This window comes from Orycteropus afer, unplaced genomic scaffold, assembly GCF_000298275.1.
Source record: "Orycteropus afer afer isolate SDZICR_OR568_19922 unplaced genomic scaffold, OryAfe1.0 scaffold00233, whole genome shotgun sequence".
Classification (NCBI taxonomy): domain Eukaryota; kingdom Metazoa; phylum Chordata; class Mammalia; order Tubulidentata; family Orycteropodidae; genus Orycteropus; species Orycteropus afer.
Window position 1 is genome coordinate 3,507,058 of NW_006921820.1, and position 23,211 is coordinate 3,530,268.

Here is a 23,211-nt window from a genome sequence, read left to right on the forward strand (position 1 = left end):
CTCTGCCTTCCCCTCAGCAGTGGACTGGGACCTGAAAACTGCCCTCATGGACCCTTCCATTAAAGGGATATGGGGCCCTGAGGAGTGATTCAAGACTTGTATTTGAGGGAAGCACCCCCAGGAGCCAAACCCAGTAGGCAAGGTGGGTTGGGAGGGCCCCTTCCCATGCTCAGCAGAAAAAGGCCATGAAGGCAGGCTCTTGGCTCCTAGCATGCCCACGTGAGAGTTAAAAAATGGGGGACTGGGCAGGGGAGAGACCAGTGACCCTGGAGTCATGGCATAAGGTAGGGAAAGGAAATAAATTAAGGGGAAGGGTCAGAGAGGGCCTCCAGCCCTGTGTCGGCTTACAGATTGTCGATACACTGTGCCCCGGGATGGGAGGTGACCTGAGAGCCCTGGAGGAAGCTGGCCACCCACAGACCTCTGCCCAGTTCTCCAGGACAATCCCTGATTGGACAACGCTGCCTTGTCCTGCCCTTCCAGCCTCTCCCTGCCCCCAGAGTACAGCAGGACCTGAATAGAGCCTGGATAAACCCTTCATGTAGGGCCAAACGGTGTTCGACGTGGGCTCCGTGAGATGAGGTAAATTCTGTGCATCAACGTCCTTCACTCTCGACAGGAGAGCGGGAGTGGGAAGCTGGGTCTGCCCGTCAGAGGGACCAGCTGGTGGAGGGCTCTGCCCCGGGGGTGCCCCGGGATGAGGTAGGACTTGGCGAGCAGTGAGAACTGCTGCTACTGCTGGTGCTGCTGCCGACGCTCTGGGGAGCAGATCCTGCGATGAGGTGGACCACAGGTTTCTGGGCAAACAGAACACCTAGGGCAGGGTCGGGGGAGAAGCAAGTGTAGGCAGACGACAAGAGAAGGGCAGGGCCAGCTCATTTTCACAAGTACTTACTGTTTGCCTCCCTCTACACAAGGCTATGACCTAGAGCTCTCACACACTGTCCTGCCTTCAGATACTTACAGCCCAGTGAGGGCGCAGAGGAGTAAACAGGAACTTTTTTTACAATGTCACGAATGCTCTGAGGATGGGTACCTGAGGTACTTTGCAAACACAGAAGATTTTGAAGGACAGGAGGTGGTTAGCCTAGAAAGGCTCCAGGGGAGAGGGTGCCTGTGCTGAAGGAGGGAAAAGTGGCCAAATGAAGGAAGGGATGGTGTCCCGGGCAGAGGAAACCCGTGGAACACAGACAGACACAGCAGTGAGAGGCAGCAAAGCTGTGGAGGCTGACACAGGATTTGGTATGACCACAGTCTGATGAAGGCAGCAGTGGCAGCAGAGGTAGCTGGGAAGATGGGAGGAAGAGGTAATGGAGGCCTTGTGCACCTCTTAGGCAGCTCTGAGGGGATGGGTAGCCCGAGTTTTAAGTGGGCGAGGGGCATCACAACATCTGTGTTTCACACTCTAGGATCTGGAGGAGTAGGAATGAGGAAGCTACTGTAACAGGAAGAGAGGGAGCTGTCAGGAAGGATTCCTGGGTTCCTGGCCTTGGCAGCTGTGTCTCCACTGAGAAGAGCACAGGGTGGGCAGAGGGATGAAGGCAGAGGGGAAGGTGGCTGGCTCTTTCCTCTTCAGGAGACTTAAACTCTCCTCTGACTCTGCCCCATTCTAAGAGGGAAGGAGAAGTCATCTCTGCCTTTCTCAGGGATAGCGATGAGAGGATAACAGGATCCAGGCACTGCTCTCCTCCCTCCTTGCTCTCTCCATGAATGCACACCCAACTTCCAAACCTTCTGGACCACCACAGCATCACAAGGTGATGGGCATCCAGGCCTACCTGCTGGCTTGCCCAGCCAGAGTAGACCTGGTTCTCCTCCTGGGACCTCTGTGTTAGGCAGACACACCTGAATGTGGCCTGTAGACTACATAGTCACTATTCAGATGAGTGGCTAGTCACCCTGGTACCATAGCTTCTCTGGAAGCTGCTTCGGCAGCTTTTGTCCCCTTCCCTGGCCCCCACTCTGATCCCCAACATGGATGGACCAAGGGAGATCCAATACACAAGGGAGTCCCCAAGAGGCCTGGAGGGTGGCGCTCTGAGGGGGCTTATTTGTTGTTGTTGAGCTGATTCTGACCTACAGCAACCCCATGTGTGAAGAGCAGAACTGCTCCACAAGGGTTTCAAGGCTGTAACATTCAGAAGCAGGTTGCTAGGCTTTACTTCCAAGGCACGCCTGGGTGAACTTGAACCACTAACCTTTCGGTTAGTAGTCCAGAGTTTAACTGTTTGCACTACCTACGGTCTCCTGTAGGGGGCTTAGCCCCCAGAAACTTTCAAAGCACAGGTGTGTACCCTGAGCAAATGCTCTTAGTTTTGATGGAAGGTGCAGTTGAAGACTTTAGCCATCTTCAGTGGACACCTCCCCGAATGGCCAACACACTATGAACCAATGGTGCAGCCCTAGAAGGAGCCGCCCCCTAGAGAGCTGGGGGCCTCAGGCTCCTGCTCATCAAGCTGTGCTTAACGAGTCAGCAGGTTTGTTCCCAAGCTCACACTTACGCCAGTGAAATAAAATAAGAAATAAGTTGAATGCCTTGGAAAGACGTGGTAAAGGTGCTAATTAAACAAATTAATAGACCAAAAAAACTACTTCCAAAAGAGGTTCATGGAGAGACAACTGTAGAAGACTGGAGAAAAAATGACTATCGGATGATTCTGGTGCACTCAAATTGCTTCACCTGGGTCTTAGTCCTTGGTTCATTTTAAAGAGAGAAATGACAGATGACGTAACATGAATGTGTTTTATGAAAGAAAGAGAAGGACTGACCCATAGTCAAAGAAAGGGTTTGGCCCTGCATCAGAAGACAGGGTGGACATGGACCTAAGTTAGAACATAATGTTCTAGGCATGTAGGTAGCATTGATTATGATTCCTCACATTAAATGACTATTTCAAATAATGAATCAACCATTGGTCCAGGAGGGCTGGACAAAGGGTTCCTATCCTTCCACCAGGTGATGCAATCTGCCACTCCAGAAGAACCATGTTACTTTTGGAATCTTGAGACTATGTAAGGGAAGCCATTCCAGGGAAGGTTACACAGAGGAGACTAGCAGAGCCAGCTGGGAGTGTGCTGGGGCTGGGCCTCCCCGAGAGCTCAAGAGCCTCACCTGCATAGGTGGTGCCATCGATGTCCACAGACATGTTGATGCTCCCGATGCTGCTTGTGGTCAAATTCAGGGCTGCAGCTGAGGCCTCCGATCTGTCTTCTGCTGGGGACAAGGGAGAGCCCGGGCCTAGACAAGCCTTCCATGGTCCTCTCTGATATGCCTCACTCTCCCTGCCCAGTAGCACCAGGCCAAGGCCTCACATTGTTAGAAACGAGCTATATTGCCTTCTCCTGACCATAAGGTCTGGCAGGCTTGTCAACTTCCTGCTGCTTGCTCTCTCTGCTCAGCCAGTTCATTCCCCAAATCCTCTGCTCTCAGAGCAAGGAGGCTGCACACAGCAAGGAGCTGACCTCAGCTTGACCTTTTACCTTCTAATTCAGCAGATCCTCACTGAGCACCCACTTTGCAATAGGTCCTGGGAAATCAGGTATCAGTAAGAGCCAGTCCCTGCATTTGAAGACTCCTTTGCCTCCTCCTCCCAGTGATAAGAGATCCCTTAATGGGGCTGTGAGATCTTCCAGGAGAGGGGTCTACCTCCCTAGCACTTGGCCCAGACTGGGCACTCCATCTAAACCAAGCATCTGATGTTCTTGGAAAGCTGCAGGCATCACACTGGCAGCCAGGGCCTCTGCCTGCCTCAGACTCTGCTCCTTTCATCACACAGAGAGCCAAGAAGTCTCCCAGGTGAGCTGTGTTCTCCATCAGCCTCTGGCTGTGTACAGGACCAAGACAACTGGCCCTGAACAGGTAATGGAGAACAAAGCCCAGCTCAAGAGGCTGCTACCTCTCCCAGTTTCTTCAAGCTACTACTGGGTGGGAGGAAATGTGACAGGGAGGGGGCTGCTTGGGAATATGCACCAGCTCCCTTCACCCCCGACTGCCTCCCAACACATGCTGATTCCGGATTGTTCTGAGACAGAGTCAAGGGCAAGAACAGCAAAGCAATGTGTGTGAGGCAGAAAGGGAGAAAGAGGAACAAGGGAGAGATGGGAGTGTGCGATTCAGAGGAAGAGAGGGTGAGGCAGTAGAAAAATGTGGAGGGGAAGAGGAAGGATGTCAGTTATGCTGCCGGACTTGTATTTCCTCCTTCCCTGCTGTTCCTGAGGGTCGCCAGCACACACACCCATGTGAGGCTGATGCGAGCCTGGGGCAGCTCTGGCCCCTCAATGAGGCTCAGGAATGACAGATGGCCATGCCCTGCTCCTGCCTCCATCCGGTGAGGTGCTGGGCTGAAGGCACCTAATTTAATTTCTAATTTAATTCAGACACTTCAAAAGACTAGTGGGAGGGAAAACGGCAGCTGTGTCTGAAGGTCTCTGGCTCCTCCTCCTTGAATAACTGCTTTACCTTTTCACAAGAGAACAGGGAGCTCTGGTGGTATAGTGCCTAAGGCACTTGACTGCTAACCAGAAGGCTGGAGGTTCAAACCCACCAGCCACTCCTTGGAAGGAAGATTGGGCAATCTACTTCCATAGTGATACCGCCTTGGAAACCTAAAAAGGGGGTCACTATGAGTCAGATCCGATTCAACGGTAGTGAGTTTGGTTTGGGAGCTCTGGTGGCATAGTGCCTTAGGCATTTGACTGCTAACCAGAAGGCTGGTGGTTCAAGCCCACCAGCCACTCCTCAAAAGGAAGGTTGGGCAATCTACTTCCGTAGTGGTAATGCCTCAGCAACCCAAGGAGGGGTCGCTAGGAGTCGGATCTGACTTGACAGCAGTGAGTTTGTTTTATTTAGAGAACAGGGAATTGCCTGAGGTAATTCCTGGTCCCCTAGAAAGGACCTCAGCTTGGAGCTGAGATCTCGGTGACCATCGAGGTCCCAAGGGGCTCTCTTCTTGGCCAGGGATATGGCCCTTCCAGGTTAGCCTCACCACCCAGCCCCAATCCTGGAGGACATGAGTGGGCCCTCGGTGGAGTTGAGGTCTGGCACTCTTTAGGAAGGGAAGCATCTGCCCGGAGCCTGGTGCTCACCTCTGCCATTGATCCTGATCTTCATGGGGAGCTGCCGCGCCACGCTGAAGAAGTTGCGCTGGAAGGCCTGCTGTACCAGGCGCTGCTCTTCCTCCGACAGCCTCGACGTCTTCTTCTCAGGAGGCTCCCCTGACTCCAGCCGCTCCCGCAGCTGCTCCAGTGTGGCAGTCCGGGTGCCAGCCTGCTGGCCCGCCAAGGTCACAGGCACAGCCAGGCGATTTGCTACGGGCACTGTTGTCACTGGAACTCCATCACCTGTGAAGGAACAAGAGCTGGACCAGTCAACCCTCCCACCCAACAAACCTGACTGTGGGCACAGGAAGACTTGGCTCACTACCAATCTTCCCCTCCTCCTCCCCCGAGGGCTCTACTGACCTTTCCTGAGAGTGGATGCTGGCGGGATCCGAGGGCTACTGGCATTGGTACCACTGCTGGAGCCAAGCCCGAGGATGGGGAAGCGGATCTTGGGTGGAGAGAGAAGAGCAGGGGCCCCAGCGGCTGCAGCTGCAGCAGTAGCAGCAGTGGGTGAGTAGCCGAAGAGGGAGGAACTGTAGCTGGGCCGCCGGCCCTCCCTCCGGTTGCCATCGATGGCTGCCTGGAGCTCGGCTGGAGAGCTCAAGGCTTTTTTCTCACACTCATAGGCATACAGATACTTCATGTACCTGAAAGGAAGGAAGCAAGAATAATCCAAAACATGGCACCAGAGACCTTTCAGTTTATGTTGTCGGTGCTCTGAAGTAGCCTGTCAGGCAGATATCTGGGGTGAAGGATGGCAACTGTGGGGTACCTGGTGGAGGAGAAAAACACATTCCACCCCAGGATCCTCTAGCTGCTCCACAGTTCTGACCACTGCTCAAACTTGAGGCACCTTTCCTTAATGGAAATAAACAACATCTTATCTAATGTTTCCATGTTTGTTTTGGTGCCCTTTTCAGTGCCCTGGGAGAAAGTGGGCCCAGGTTTTGCAGTGTCTTTGTAGCTCCTTACTCTTCTCTGAGTTAATTCTTCCCATTGTGCGTGGGACCTGGAAGTGCTGTCCTTCTTGTGTCAGATGCCCCAACAAGCAATACTCCACCCAAGAGTCTTGAGAGAGGGTTGAAAAGGAGAATGCTAGTCTAGTTATAGCTATGTCCCCAACTTTTCCTGGCACAATCCTAACAACCCCTCCACTTTCCATGTAGGCCAAGACAAGCTGCCCAACTGATACGTCAGCTGCTCATTCCATGTTCTTCACAGAACATGGAATGAGCTTCCAGCGTGTTCCAGAAGAACAGATTCCCCTCAGCCCTTCATTCTCTAATGGTACTTTTAATTTCCCTGCTTCTATTAGCTTTGTAATGAACTCAAATGGTTATAAAAATAGCTCACCGTTCCTGATGAGGGCCTGATTGCCTGCCTTTCTCTAGGTCCCCTGGGCTGATGGCCAAGTGAGAAGGGCCAAGCTTTGTGTGGAGGTGCTGTTTGGGAGACGGTGCCTCTGGGAAAGATTCCAGAGGCAGAGCCCAGGGTTGAATCTCCATCACTTACTGGCTAGTGTGGCCTTGGTCAGATTACTGAACCTTTGAGACAAAGTTTTATAATATGAAAAATGGGAATAACACCAGCTTTACAGCGGTGACTGTGAACTTTAGATGAAACAATATGGTTAGGTATTGCCACACAGGAGACCCTTGGTAACAGGTGGCTCTCACTGTTATTTAGGTTTAGTGAGGGATTCACCTCAGAAAGCTCTTGACTGTCACTTCAGGAATTCCATTCATTTTGCTAACTGTGCAGTGGAATTTCCTGTCTTTCTGCTACGTTAAAACATTCCCCGTTCTCCAACCCCAGCTTCCTTGCCCAGGGCCCTGGCCACTCACTGGGTCCTCAGGGTGAAGGCTGCACTGGTAATAGACGTGGGCAGGTTCAGGCCTTTGGTGATCTCCCTCCAGATCTTCTTGTTGATGATCTCCACCAGGCCCCCCTTCTCTGTTACTAGCTTGTACAGCATGTACAGGTCTAGGATCTGCTTGGCCATGATAGGTATTCGATTGATGGGGGTCCCTGTGATTGTGCAAAGAGGAAACAGGGTTATATGTCACCGCCAAGCAGAGAAAGACATCTGTGTCTGTCTACTTTTTTGCTAAGTTGGAAATAATGTTCATGAATCTGCTTAGAAGTGTAATTTTAATTTGACTCAAATCCCCAAAGTCTGGAGACGATCAGTTCTCTTTGGGGGTGAGCAGGACAGGTCAAATTCACTGTGTGACCTCGGGCAAAACATTTACCTTCTTGAGGTCTGTTTTCTCATCTGCTAAGTAAGAGAGCTGGACTGGATGATTTCTAAGATCTTCTGGCTAGCAGTAAGATTCCATACTGTTTCCTGATGATTTGGCAACTCAGACTCCTCTGAAGTCTTCTGCCTCTACTCAGCTGTCACCTTCTCAGGGAAGTCTTGTTCTGACTCCCTACACAGGGTAGGTCGTGTCCCAATTACCCACAGGTACAGCTCCCTGGGCATCTCTTATAGCACTCAGTACAGTCTGTAACAGTGTGTTGAGGTGCATGTTGGTAGCTACCCTGGAGTCTATTCTGATTCATTGGGATCCCATGTGTGCAAAGAACTGCTCCATACAGTTTTCTTAGCTATAACTTTTGTGGAATCAGACCAGCAGGCCTTTCATCTGCAGAGCCACAGGTGGGTGCCAACTGCTAGCCTTCAGGTTGGCAGCGGACTGCAGACTGCTTGTGTCACCCTGACTCCTTATTATTTTTATTTATTTATTTATTTATTTATTAGGATTTGGGTGAAGATTTACAGAGTAAATTCACTTTTCATACAGCAGTTCACATATACTTTGTCTCATGACATTGACCAAAATTTACAATGCAGCAGCTCCCCTCCCACTTCCTCCCCATAGTTACCTCCTCCCAGTGTCCATCCCTTCATACTCTTCTGCACCCTGAGCTATCTCCCTGTGCATAAGCAGCCCTTCCTTCTCCCATGATTGTTCTCTCCAGGGCGTGTGTCTGCTTGAGGTAAATGTTTAACTCACATGCCTGTACTTTGTTTGGCTGGAAACCACAGTTGTGGGTTCAATTCCAGACCTGAAGGGCAGCTACGGGCCATAGTCTCAGTGGTTACACCAGGCTCCATTGGACCAGCAAACCTGGTCCCCACCTTCTTTTTTTTTTGCCTCCAAATGATTTTGAGTTTTGTACCACATTGTTCTCCCTCTCTATGCAGGATCTCCTACATCCCTTCCAAGTGGATGGCAGTGGTAGCTGGGCACCATCTAGTTCTTCTGGTCTCATAGTTGTATAGGTTGCAGATCGGATGGTGTACCAGTCTCTAGGACTGGTTGTTTCCATTAATTTTGGTTTTCTTCTTTCTTCTTGACGAGGAGAGACCCATTGTTGCATCTAGATGGCAGCTTCCTAGCTTTTAAGGTCCCAGTCGCTACTCGCCAAAGTAGTAGGTGGAACAATGTTTTGTATAGTATGTTATGCCAATTGAGCTTGATCCCTGACTCCTTATTTGCATACTGCCTGCTTTCTCCTCTTTTACTCCCCACACTTGCCGACACTGGCCCTGCTACAGGATGGAGAAATTGGTTTTTCTCTTGTGTGCCCCGCCATGTCAGAGGAGCTGCTGGACAGAGTTCTCCAGGGGAATGAAAAGCCACTCAACGATTCTCTCTCCACTGATCACGCCACCCTCTGAAAGAGGGAGGGTCAGAGCAGCTTCCGCCCACTGGCCCTGAAGGGAAGCAAGCAGAGCCAGGGCCTTGATTAGGAAACCTGGCACCAAGCAGGAAGGGCTACTAATGAGCACCAGGGGACAGCAGCGAGGGCGGGGTCAGGGTCCTTTCACAGCCTGCCGGGCATGCTCGTCAGCAGGCGTGATGGATGACTGTCATTTGGCAGCCTCGGGATTAATGATCTGGAGGTCAGAGGGGAGGATTCCACAGGGAAGGGTCACCATCCGGGGCAGGGCCTGAGACTTGTTGCCTTTTGATGGCAGACTTCTTTTACTGTACACAGGCTGCCCTCTTCCTACTGGCCTGATCTGGGAGGGCTCACTGAGCTGCCTGGTAGATTTGGGGCCAGCTGGATCTGAGACGGGCTGATTGTTTCTGCTCCTCCTGCTTCTTTCCCCTAAAGGAACAGCTGTTTTCTTCTGCTCAGCCCTGGAATGTCAGCCTCACCATCCCACAACAACTCTTCTACCGGATAATTCAAGCCAGAGAATGGAGGGAATGGTCCCATATTTATGAAGAGGAAGCAGTGTGAGGAAAGACATATGGACTACTGTGGAGGGACTAGGCCACTTTTCTTAGTGTGGGAGCTACAGATCTTTAAGACCTCTGTCTTAACCAGCTGGTCTATGGAGGGTCAAGGACCAAAAAGTCATAGTTAACTTTAAAAATTTAAAAGTAAAATACAGAGGATTACTGGCATACTCTTAAGGTACACAGCTCATGTGTTAGTTACCTTTTTCTCCCCACTGTTCCAGGCAGTAAACTTTAGTTCTATATAAAGACAAAAGCCTGGTATGGCAGAACTGGTTCCTGCCAGGAAAGGGCTAGTGTCCACCTCCATGTGAAAGGCTCATCTGCTTGAGCACTCACTGGGGCAAGTTTGTATCTTCCATGGTATCACCTGGAGACTCTGGGAGAACTATTCCAAGGCCCCCTCACATAAGCCCCCAAAGCTCACAGTTCCAGAACCTTCCCATGTGTAACCCATTAACTTCCAACTCAGAATGTTCACACTGAGCTTATCTTCAACTCCCTAAACTAGTTCCCTTTTCCTATTACTTCCTTTCTTCCCCAGTAGCACCATCATTCTTTGAGGTCTATGGACACTACTTTTTCTTCTCTCATTTATCATTCACTCTTAGGCTGTTTGGAGGGTCCATGGATTCTTCCTCTGAGATATCTTTCAAAAGTACCTTCCTTTCCAACCCAGACTAGGCCCTCACTGGTTCACAGTTAGATGCCTGTAGCAGCCTCTTCTCCATACACTCAACACACACACTAGCCAATCTTACTAATTTTCACCATGTCACTACTTCCCTGTTCCAAAACCTATAATGACTCCCATTGTCTACCTACCCCATCCCATATGTCCAACCTCATAACCCATGTTCCCCAAAATTCTCTTGAAAATTATGTAGGAAATATAAGTGGTGTTGGGACCTGAGAATTGACCTAAAGATCAGCCCTGGTCATCAAGGGCTGCAGGGATGACTGCGCTGGTGGCCTATGACTAGGAAGGGAAACAGCAAGGAGGGAGGACAACCTGAGCTGTGGACTTTCAGCAGTCTGGAGGGTGCAGCTATTTTGATTGTTTACAAGTGGAGGCCATTTTGGATATTTAAAGTGACAGCATTCTCATCCGGATTCCAGGGACTTAAGAATAGGCTCCATTTGCCAACGACAGCAGGGACATACGGGAGGCAGGCAATGGAAAAGATAGGTGGTGAGTGTACGTACAAGTGCTGCCAACTAGTGAACAGAGGAGCACAGCACAGTATTCTGCTTACATAGATAACATACAAAGAAAACAAAAATTGTGGGCGGCATGCCAGCATACAATCACTAATTAAATATAAACAAAAAACATCACAATGCCTCAGAGACAAAAGAGCATCACAGTGCACACAAAGAAGTAAGATAAAGCAGGAGATACAAGGGACCAGTATACAGACCCAAAATACATCCTGAGGAAGATGCAGCATTGGAACTGTCTGATAAGGAATCCACACTGAATGGGCAAAGTAGAATTAAATCAATGGAAGAGAGAATTAGAGAGATTGAAGGCAAATACCTGAATACTTCTTTGGAAAGAGATCAATCAGAGAAAAGATCAAAACAAAATGAGGAAAGCCTAAGGCTCATGTGGGTTACCATTAAAAGGAATAACCTACGTGTAATTGGAATTCCAGAATAGGAACAGACAAATAAAACCACAGAAAAAATTGTCAAAGATTTGTTGGAAGAGAATTTTCCTGGTATGATGAAAGATGAGAATATATCCATTCAGGAAGTCCAACGAACCCCAAACAGGATAGACCCCAAAAGAAAATCACCAAGACATATCATCATCAGACTCACCAAAACCAAAGACAAAGAAAGAATCCTGAGAGCAGCATGGGAAAAATGAAAAGTTACCTACAAGGGGCAACCAATAAGACTAAGCTCGAATTTCTCAACAGAAACCATGCAGGCAAGAAGACAATGAGATGATATACATAAAACACTGAAAGAGAAAAATTTCCAACCAAGAATTATGTACCCAGCAAAATGGTCCCTCAAATATGATGGTGACATTAGGACATTTCCAGATAAGCAGAAATTAAGGGAATTTGTTAAAACCAGACCATTCTTACAAGAGATGCTAAAGGGAGCCCTTTGGACAGACAAGCAACAACAGCCAACAACAACTGACCATTAACACACATGACGATATAACCCAGAAACCAATCCAGCTATGGAAATATCCAAAGTAAATAAGCCTACAAGATTGTCAACAGAGAACCAGAGACATCAATTCACAAATATGGACAAGCACAAACCAAAAGGAGGGAAATAACTGTGTAGTTACAGATCTTCTAGATGACAGGGAAGTCAAGACAACTACAAGATAGAATGGACTGTTCTAAACTTGGGAAGAAAACTATAAATCATAGGGTAACCTCAAAGAAAAATGATAAACTTTCACATCAAAATGAAAAAGAGGACCAGCACAAATATTTAGCAAACATTAAAACAATAGCAATGAAGGAAGTGATAACACGATTCATAAACAAAACGAGCTCAGCATAGAAAATTATGTGGACATTCAGGTGGCCAGCAAATCCATGAAGGGATGTTCATGATCACTGGCCCTCAGAGAGATGCAAATCAAAACAATGAGATACCATCTCAACCACAGCACTAATGGCAAAGTTCAACAAGACAGAAAATAACAAATGCTGGCTAGTACGTAGAGAGATTGGGACTCTCATACACTGCTGGTGGGATTGTGAAGTGATACAACCACTGTGGAAAGCAGTACAGTGATTCCTTAGAAAGCTGGAATTGGAGATACCATTTGACCCAGCAAACCCATTATTAGGCATATACCACCATAGAGAAGTGAGAGCCAGGATAGGAACAGCTACATGCACACCCATGTTCACTGCAGCACTATTTACAATAACAGAAAGATGGAAACAAGCTACGTGCCCATCAACTGAAGAATGGGTACCCAAACTATGGTACATACACACAATGCAATATTATGAAACACTAAAGAATAGTGTAGAGTCAGCAAAACACCACGTAACATAGATGAACTTGGAGAACATTATGCTGAGTGAAATAGGTCAATCACAGAAGGACAAATATAGTATTAGTTCATTTTTGATATAGTTATTAGTTCATTTTTGTGGAGGGTCAAGGAAAGGTTTATGTATGGAAGGAAACTTTTTTGTTTGTTGCGGGGGCGGGGGGGGAGAAGGGAACACTGAAAAAAAAAACTGCATTGATCCATGTCATTTGAGTTTTGTGTATTTCACTGTACATAAATTATATTTCAATAAAATGCATTAAAAAGAAAAAGTTTCTCGGAGTCAAAGTAACCAGCTCTGTGGTAACCCCCCTGGGAATCTTAAGCACATTTCCCTCATGCTTGTGGTGTGCCTGCCAAGACCCCATCACGAGCTTCAAGTGTCTATAGCTGATAGTCCTGAACAGAAGGCACCTTGTCTTTCCAGGGCCTAGTGGGGTTCTTTAGGATCACTACTATCCTTGTTAAACAGACAGGGAATGGAGGCCCAGTGTGCTTTTAGCTCCTTGCTTTCCAGGTCCCACAACAGAAAGAGAACTAGCTAATGGATTCCATCAAGGGGAAAGGGCAGAAGAATGGAGGGTGAGCTGGGAATTTTGAGAAAGTAAAGAAGCCATCAGTTTACACAGCAGGGCCAGAGGGAAGGGGAAACAGGCGTCAAAGGGGAAGGCAACGTACAAAGTGCAGAGCTCCTGAATGTTTAACCAACACAGCAGAGCTTCCAGCCTTGAGAACCAGATACCATGTGTTTTTGGAACTCCATTTGCTTAAAAAGCTTTCAGAGTTTCTATGATTTTCTTTTGAACCTCTTCAATGGCAGAAAATGTTCAAATGTGGAGGATGGATTTTACGTTTAGAAATGGTCATCAGGAAGCTAGGTAAACAGGATGCAGTGACCAGGCTGTTCCTACTGTCTTTGATCAAAGATGAGGCGTGGTTGTAACCATGATAGTTTTCTAGTATGGCTTAAACTGCCTCTGAAGGCAACTCCCAAGAAAAGAATCCCAAATTCTGAGTAGTCACTAGACTAAATGTCTAGCCATTTGAGATCGTTTCTTTGAAGAACAACATCATTATGGTTACAGAAATTTCATTAAAAACTAGCCTCTTTATGGTCACACAGTGTGTGCCTGATTTAGACTGAGAATTGCTTAGGGGCAAGAGAAGCAGTGGCAGACACAGGACCTAAGAAAACAAGAAATGGTCAAAGTGGCATGTGAAGTCAAGGCTATAAACCTACCAGTAAAGTGGCCTCTTACCAGGACCACCAGAGTGGAGGACAACAGATGACCCTGGGACTATGTCCCCATACCAGAGAGAAACTGCAGGCAAGGGGTGCACTGTACCCCTACTGTGTGGCCCAGCCCCACTCTGGGTGTAGCAGGGACCTAGTGCCCACAGTGGACGCGCCTCACCCTGACCCCTGTGCTTGGGAAGGCACCCTGGTTCCAGAGATCATGGGATAAGGGGAACTGGTGCTTTCTTCCTGAGGCTGGCCATCTGTAAAGTTGTGAGCAGTACCCAGTGCAGGTAGCTACTTGGATGGCTAATACAGACACAAAAACCTGCTCTGGCTTTGATTTTCTGAGAACAGGGAGAGGCAGAATCCTTAGTGTGGTCTGTGTCTGCAGCTTGGACCTACTAGTCAGTCCCCATAAAGTCCAAAGAATATTCTGTTATGAAGAAAGCCTTTTAGCTGAGTTTACCTCCTTGAACAAGAAAGAAAACCAATACATAATGCGGGAGGGAGTGGGTGGGGTGGAAAGATAGAAAAATTCAGGTCTCAGTTTCCCCATTTATGAGATGAGGAGTTTGGCTAGATGATTGTCACTTCTAAAGTCCTATGAGTCTATGAATAAAAACTTAAAAAAACTGAGTTGTGATTATTACCAAAGGGAAGGTGACTTAGGTGTCAAGAGCTTGCTTATATTATGGGATAATATTGCCTGCCAAGTGACTTTGATACACATAGTTTGGGATCCTCTCCTGTGCAGGGCCCCTGTATGGCTTAGGACCAGATCTGTGAAGTTCAAGCACACAAGCAATGGCTCCACTGAGAAGCCTTTTGGGAAGGTGGGGAGGAAGGCTGGTCTCTGACCTATGTTTTATCTTCCCCTAAAGAGGCCCTTCACCTGAGGGGACAGGCTTCTGTCCACAATAGGAGCAAAAGCAAGCTGCAGAGGACCAGGGAGGAGGCAAACACCCTTTGAAGACAGCTCTTTGTAGCCACCAGTGTTGGCCCTGCTGGAGGCTGAATCTTCGCCCCCGCCCCGCCCCCAAAGGGAATGTGAGCACCTGATGGGGAAGCATGTAGCCTGTCAGTCACTGCTATCAAAGCAGGAGCTAGGATTGAGGGTAATTAATCATGCTCTCCCTGACAGGAATCCAGAGCCTTATCTGTACCCCAAGAAATGCCGCTGGTCTCCAGTTCCCTCCTCAATAAAGGAGACTGACAGTTCCAACAAAGAGGCCCCTTATCAGATTTCAGCCAGGGAGCCTGAGGCAGCCCATGGGGCAGACAGTAGTAAAAGGCTTTTATGAGGGCCAAGGACCCAGCCAAGCTGCTTTAACCCTTGTTGGTAGAATGCTGCCAGGCACCCGAACAGCAGGCCAAATCTGCACAAGATGTGCAGGAACTTCTAGAACTGATGCAACTGAATAAAAAAAAAGCACTGCTCTCTGGCATTCAGAAGTAGTTGGGGTTAAGGGTGGGGCTAGGGGGAGAAGAGATGGCTTCCTCTGGCTAGAGACAAAGATGGGAGATGGCAAGAGTGTTAGAAGGAAAGTCACTTTTTCCCATCACAAAGAACAGGCACATTCCAGTGAGGACCAGAAGCAATCAGGGGCAGAGACTCCAGACAGACCCACATGGCTGCCTTCCTGCCTACTGGTTAGGGGTGAGGGCCCAAGACCCGGGGCGTGGCCCTGCCAAGGACCCTCGATGCTTTTTCCTGGTTTTAAAAAAGATCATCAATCACTGCCATAGCCAGACTGTCAAGAGAGTTGGGCTGCTGGCCAGGGAGCCCAGAAGAGTTAAGAATTAAGTAGGGAATGTGCACAGGCAGATGGGCAGGCGGGGCTCTTGACCATTCCTCTGCATATTAATTCTTGCCCTGCTCTAGGTTTGCTCTCCAGGAACAGGCAGAGAAATCACTGGGAACTTTCTCCCCTGACTTGTTTATGCAGAAAATACCTTCCACTGGGGAGCTGGGCAGCAGCCATCTGGCAGTCTGTAGTGTAGTCTGTAGTTGGACTGTTCCACGCGACAGGGCAAAGGCAAAGGAAGCACACAAGTATGCTCACACTGGACTGACAAGTCCCAAGCCCTCTACCTCCAGTCATCCTCTAATTAGGGTTCACTTTTGTTTTCCTTTTTTGGTTTGAAATGTGTGTGTGGTATATATACACATGTTGTTGTTGTTGTTATGTGCTGTCGAGTCGGCCCAGACTCATAGCGACCCCTCCTTGGGTTTCCGAGGCAGTATCACTATGGAAGCAGATTGCCCATTCCTTCTGAGGAGTGGCTGGTGGGTTTGAACCACCAGCCTTCTGGTTAGCAGTCAAATGCCTTAGGCACATACATACACATTTGAAATATACATACTGTAATAATGCACTAATCTTAAGTATATAGCTCAGTGGATTTCTCTGTCCATATATACCCACGTAACCACTACTCAGATCAAAATATAGAACATTTCTAGCATCTCAGAAAACTTTCTAATGTCCCTTCCCACTCAATATCCATCCTCCCACCCCATCCCACCCTGGAGGCAAGCACTATTCAAACCAATATCACCACATAAATAAATGGAATCATATATATGTTAAATAAATGGAATCATGGGAGCTCTGGTAATGTAGTGCCTTAGGCATTTGACTGCTAACCAGAAGGCTGGCGGTTCAAACCCCTCGGCCACTCCTTGGAAGGAAGGCTGGGCAATTTACTTCCATAGTGATACTGCCTCGGCAACCTAAGGAGGAGTTGCTATGAGTTGGGTCTGACTTGACGGCATGTAACAACAACAACAACAACATGGTATGTTTTGTGTCTGGCTTTTTTTGGTTTAACATTAGGTCCGCAAGTCATCCCAACTGTGTATAGCATAGTTCTTCTTCTTCTTCTTTTTTAACTGCTGTATAGTATTCCATCCAATGACTGTATTACTGATAGACATTTGAGTTCTTTCCAGTTTGGGGTTATAATGAATGGGTGCTGCTATGAATATTCTTGCATGTGTCTTTCAGTTAACATAAGTACTCGTTTCCATTAGGTATATATTTGGGTCAAAAGGTTAACGTATGTTTAGTTTTAGTAAATACTACCAACAGATTTCTAAAGTGGCTGTACCTATTCATACTCTCACCAGTCATGTATGGGAGTTCCAGTGACTCTACAACCTGCGAGTCTAATTTTAAAGGCATCACTCTTTTTGATACTTCAACAGTTTTCATCACCTGTGTCCAGAGTTAGCACAAAATAAATGCCAAGAGCCTATCAGGTCTTCTCTGCTTTGCCTACTGTGGGATCAACAGACGGCTGGTCTGTTCAGGAGATTTGGTGGCCAGCAGCCTGGGAGAGGTGCAACAACTTAAGGGACCTTCTGGCTGGGCACTGCACAGCTGTCTGAGCTTCCATTGCCAATCTGTGCCACCAGCCTCTCAAGAGCCAGCTTTGTTTTCCCATGGTATAAGTGGACCAAACCCTCACTTCAACCTTTCCCTATATCAACTCTTGGGTTACTCACTGAATACTGGCTCACCTTAAACAAAGGACACCAAACGGCCAAATAACCCTATTGTACCATGTGCTAGAAGCACCAATAAAAGATTCTAAGTGGAAGAGGCTGAATTTAATGACCAAAGTGAAGTTTTCAAATTAATTGTGCCTTTCAAAAACCAGATCCCTTCCCATTACCATGGACAATGTATAGCTACTTACAGAGTACTAAATGACTATTAAAAAAGCATATTTATCAATAGCAGCTGGATCACCGGGGGAAAGGAAAAGATCTGCCCTCAGACAAAAGGCTAGTCTAATCCTGAGACTTAAAGATCTGAGTTTTAGATTTACATTTGGGGATCAAGTTAGACTATGAAGTCACAAGGCCTATTTCTTATTTATTTATTAACATTTTAGTGGGGTTTGGCAAGGCCTATTACATCTGAGAAAGACAACATATTTCAATCTACTAGGAAAGGTGTCCAAAGCCACAGACCATTTACTGCAGGATACAAAGAATATACCAGAAATTGCCTTTCCACCAAAAGGCAAAGCAATATATGTCAAGAACATTTCCTTGCCTGAGATGGATAGATAAGCACACAACAGAAGGAAAAACACTCAAATTGCACTTTGAGACAGGCCTAGCCTCTTTCCCACAGTAAATTCTTTGTATATACACATCAAAAACAGATCCAACAATCCATTTGGGAAAACCAAGGTCAGTTTGCAGCCTTGAACAGAACTAATGGGGGAGGGAGGACAGCTATGAGTGAGGTCTTGACAAAACTTGCCTTCCATATGACCAAGTGGCTACTTAGCTTTGCAGTCTGGTGTGCTCAGGGTTAGGGGCTGGCAAGTAGAGCCCAGCTTGTGGGTGTCCTGGGTGTGTACAAGGTGCTTCTGTCACTGGTGGACCACACCCATCAACTGCCCCATCAGATGGCAGCCTCTGTGCCACTGTTAGTCCCATTTGCCCTTCCCTGAGAGACCTTACCCTGAGATGAAGACTCATTTTACACACAGAGTTCTACCTTGTATTAATTATTAGCTAGATACTCCACTGTGGCCTGAAAAGGCAGACCAGCTCTCTCTACTGGCTTAGAATATTGAAGTAGAGACAAGGGATAGTCCATTGCCCTGAAGGGAGGAAGTGATGGAACTGCTAGTGAAATGGGCCAAGTTTTTTAAAGGTGGTAGAGGACAGAGAAAGACCACTGGCCTGGGAGTTAGAATACCAAGTTCTAATTCCACTCGGTGGCCTTAGATAAGTCACTTAACCTCAAAGCTGATTCTTTGTGGGTGGTGATAACCTCTGCTCTGTCTACCCAGAGTGGAGCTGTGGGGAACAGCACAGCAGATAATGGGTTGAAAGTGTATGGGATAGTAATAATAAAAAGAACAGCAAAAGTATCATCACTACCATCCTGACTCTGAGGAGAGCACTGTGTTGTTTCACCTCCTAGGGAACATGCTTTTCTTCCTTAACAGATGAAGGAAGAATGGTATTGTTTATATAGAGTCTTTGTGTATCAGACTTCCAAATTAATTCCCCCCTTGGGCACTGGAAGAGTAAATGGGAAAATCTACTAGGGCACCAATGAAGTGAGTTAAATCAGGCAGAGAATATTATTTAGAATTGTTTGCACTTATTTCTGGCAAAGAAATATAGTTTTGTTTTTCTTTTTTAAATATATGCACATAGCAAAAGATGAAAAAAAAGGGGTACCAGAGTTCTGATATCTAACCATTCCCTTCTAGAAAATATTTTGAGGGAAAACACAATCAAGAGTAATTTGTTTAATTCAATTTGGCTTCAGTCAGTAAAAGGGAAATACTTTCTTCAGCAGGGGAATGGAAGAAGTATTTGGTCTTGGGGGTCCTTAGTGTATTTGCTACACAGGCAATTATTCTGATAGAAAACTACTATTAAGGGGCTTTTTCTCCTTTTTCTGATCAACAAGGTGGCTCATTGTCTACTGGGAGCTCAAAAGACACAGTCATGGACACAACACACAGAACACACAATCTGGAAGGAGCTTCTGGATAGCCTCTACTGGAATCCTCTCATTTTATAGATAAGGAAACAGTGGCCCCCCCAGAGGGAAAAGGATTTGCTCAAGATCAGGGAGCAGGGTGGAATGTTAGCCCTGGCTTTGCACTGGTTTATCAGCCCAGAGCTCGTTCTCTCACCACACTGTAGCAGTGAGCAGATTCAGCACTGCCACGGCTGACTCCGCTCTTCTCAGGCTCCTTCTGCTAACAGGTTGCCCTACGGTGGGGCAGGGGTCACCGGCGTGTATCTAGTCTAGAAACTAAGGTGCCATGGGCTGAAAGGCCCATCTGTTGCAGTGAATTCACCCAAAAATGTTAACAAGTGAGAGACGCTGAACAAAGCTGCAACTATAGCCTTGTCCCCTGCTCCTACTGATCAGCCTTTTTATCACCTGCAGCTGCAGTCACTGGGGGCAGCCTGCTGTGTGTTGCCTCCCTCAGGGCCCAGTCCACTTCCTCTGTGGAGCAGCCTGCTGTGTCAAAGCTGCCCAGCAGCTCAGGCCCTTCACACACAGGCCATTTTCAGTGGCTCCTGTGAAATCTACCATTTACATTTCACATTAGCTCTGGAGGTTGAAACATTGACCTGTTGTCTGCTGCCTGCTGCCGAGGTCTACTAGGCTTTTCCTTGGTCCCAGCTTACAAGGTCTGACTCCTAAGTGACCCAGATACTCAAATCTGGGAGTGACAAGTAAGTCACAAATATCCAGGGCCACCATTACGTGAAGAGCAAAGATTTCAAAAGCTTCACGATTAAAAACACAATCCACTCCCCAACCTTCTTAAACCACCCACTCTAACTCAGACTCTTAGAATGAGTTTCCCAGTGAGGAGATCACTGTGAATTTAAAGGGAACAGTCTCCACACTGGCTGCCCTACCTCAACCTTCCCTCTCCAACTACACATTGCTGACAGATAAGTGTTCTGAAAGCCCAGTTCTGGAGTACTTCCCGGGCTTTGCCTTCATTAACTCAGCCATGTCTACAGATTGAAGTGCTTAGCTTCTCAAACACTGCTCTTCACAGTCTGATGCCAGCTGATCTGTCCAGGACAGCAGTCCCTGAACTCAGGCCACACACAAGGGTTCTTCTAGCCAGGCCACAGCCACGTATAACATGGTGTTCTGGCCTTCCTTGCATGGTTCCCCTACGCCCGTGCTTCGGATACCCTGATGCTGCATCTGCTCTCAGGAGCATTCACTGCACTCCAATCCAGGATGCAGTCCCAGCACTCAATCATCTGGTAGTCACAGAGGAGAGCTCATAACATGGCCTGACAAAGGCCCCAGCCTCAGGTACTGCTACCTGAGTGGAGGTTAAGATTATCTCCATAAAGTTTTTCTGCAGAGGGAATTTTAAATCTACTCACTCTCATCCTTCTATTACAGTAGTTCTTAATAGGGGCAATTTTGCTCCCAGGGGACATTTATAATATACCAGAAACATTTTGGCTGTCATGACTGAGGAGTGCTACTGGCATCTAGTGGGTAGAGGCCAGGGACGCTGCTAAACATTCTACAGGGCACAGGACAGTCCCTCACAACAAAGGACTATTCAGTCCCAGAAGTCAATAGTGCTGAGGTTGAGAAACTTTGTATTCAGGGTCACTAACAAGTAGCCAAAAGGACTGAATGGGGTTCCCTTCTACCAGTGATGCTGACAGTGAAAGCAAATAGTGAAATACCTAACAGGAGTGCTAAAGATGAGAAAAAGATTTACTCAGGACTTGAATCACTGTAAACTGGTATTAGTCAAAGGGTGTCACTTATTTCTGCTTTGAATTCACTCATAAATCTACTAGCTGGCAACCTGGCAGTTCCAGCTGCTGCAGTATAGCAGGATTTTCAGTAGACTGCCTGCTGCGGCTGACCTTCGATTACAGGGCAGCCACAGAGAGGGAAGGAGATGCAGCTGAAGTCTTGTGAGCTCAGCCTCCCTGTGCGGGGCAGGTGAGTCAAGAAAACCAATGGGACGACTCACACAACCAACATGTCCTGCCTGGGCAGCTCCGTGTTTGGCCCCGTGCTAGCACTGGGGACTCACAGGAATGACAAAGTGGCTGTCCTCAAGGAGCTCCTAGTCTAATGGGAACATATAGTAGTAAACAATTACCCATCTTCACTCTTTAGCTAGACTGATATAACTTCTATTTTCCTTTTAAAAATCCTTCTGGGAAGGGCGAAAAGCAATAAAGTAGAAAATAAAGCAGTGGAACTACACCGCTGATTAAAATCTATATTGCTATGGCAGCCCCTTTGAGACAGGATCAGCTCCTGGGTTTGCACCAGCTGGGCTTGTGAAGCTTGTAAATAATTAAAAGGTAATTGGAAGGGGAGACCAAAGTATTAAGTGGATTTCTCTCTCTCAGGGCAACAGGGAGTTTCATTGCTGCCAGTCACATTATCGTTTGGGATTATATTCCTGTTTTTTCACTGACACATGCAGCTCCAGATAACAATTGTAGTAGTAAACTAATTATGGCCTGCTTAGACTACTCAGATAGGCTTGGAGATTGGGGGAAATGAGACTCAAAACTTTCCAGTGCCTTTTTTAAAGAGTTACAGTCATGTCACTAACAAGGCAATAAGCGTTTGGAAGGTAAAGGGGTGGAGGGAGGTGGGTGGACACACACACACACACACACACACACACACACACACAGAGAGACATAGAGAGAGAAAGAGAAGTTAATTCAGGGTATTTAGCTGCTGGTGGCTGCCATTATAGATCAGCCTAGGGTAGAGGAGGATTTCATTCCTAGGTCTCAATAAAAGATTGAGAAACCAAGGGATGTACAATCAGATACAAGCAGGAGCGTGGGGAAGAGCATGGTGGGAGCAGCTCTCCTTTGTGTCTTAGCCCTAAGGTGATGAAAGTAGAGTTTCCAAGGTTGCCAAAGACCTTCTCCTAGAAAGGCTGAGGTTCTGGCCATGTATCCTAAGGGCTGACTTGGTTGGTGAACCCATTGCTATGACAAGATACAAAGCCAGGAAGCTGATTCACTGGGCTCAAGGCTCAATCACAACATGGTTCAGGGTGGAGATGGCAGGTGTGTGTTGCAGGGGGAGAGAGCGGTTGTGAGAAGGACAGAGCATCTGGAGGGTGGGTTGTAAAGCAGATGCCTACACACCCATAGTTAAATGGCAGGAATGCTCTAGCCCAGTCAGAGTATGCAAGGATCACAAGGATAAAGAGAAAGAGCTGGCCTTTCCTTTTCATGAATCACTTCAGACCCTCCCAACAAACCTTGCTGTTGTTAGCTGTCAAGTCGATTCCAACTCATGGCAGCCCCATGTGTGCAGAGTAGAACTGCTCCATAGGGTTTTCAAGGCTCTCTGACTTTCTGGAAGCAGATCACCAGGCCTGTCTTTAGAGGTGCCTCTGGGTGGGCTCAAACTGCAAACTTTCTGTTTGCTAGTCGTCTAGTGCTTAGCTGTTCATGCCACCCAGCTCTATTCTTTCATTTACCTTGCTCCGTCTCCACAATGCTGGATGCACCAACAGGCCTCCACCTGCTAGCTGAAGTGAAGCCCAGGGTGGCTACAAAGCTAGGGCTCCAGAGACCAGTTATTGGAAGACGAGAGACAAAACCAAGGCAGGACCAAAGTCGGATGATCATTCCTTTCATTTTCTGCCAAGACCCTCTCTTCTCTCTTCAATCTTGTTGTCAATTATTTGGCTAAAGCCAGGACCCATCAGTAGCAATGCTTATCATGCTCATAAGATGCTGACACTCTGGGGAAAGGAGGGCTAACAGTGACTTGTACACAGTAGGCACTCAATAAATATGAACTGAATCGAAATGATGAACAGACTGCATACTCACCCCTTTTCTGCATAAAGATGAAGAGGTCATCCAGGAACTCTTTCCTTTCGGGATCATCATCCAGTTCATACAGCTGTAATCCCCATCCCCCAAGAGAAAAACACAATGACAAATTCCATCTTGCCGCAGGAAGTCTTACACCACACATACTGCAATCACCCAAATGACTAGAAATGTGACTCACAGGGCACTCCTGTCTTACTCCTTG

At 47.4% G+C, this 23,211-nt stretch overlaps 1 protein-coding gene across 1 annotated transcript in view; it reads right to left on the reverse strand.

The window, feature by feature from the left end:
- Positions 1-650: 650 nt before the first annotated feature.
- The window catches only part of ARID3B (AT-rich interaction domain 3B), a 50,530-nt gene continuing 27,969 nt past the window's right edge, over positions 651-23,211 (reverse strand). Inside the window, exons 3-8 of the mRNA XM_007948964.2 lie at positions 23,004-23,076; positions 6,945-7,128; positions 5,461-5,747; positions 5,086-5,340; positions 3,113-3,214; positions 651-814 (exon numbers count right to left, since the gene is read on the reverse strand). Coding sequence (XP_007947155.1) covers positions 651-814; positions 3,113-3,214; positions 5,086-5,340; positions 5,461-5,747; positions 6,945-7,128; positions 23,004-23,076 — 1,065 coding nt within the window. The remainder of the gene's footprint in view (positions 815-3,112; positions 3,215-5,085; positions 5,341-5,460; positions 5,748-6,944; positions 7,129-23,003; positions 23,077-23,211) is intronic.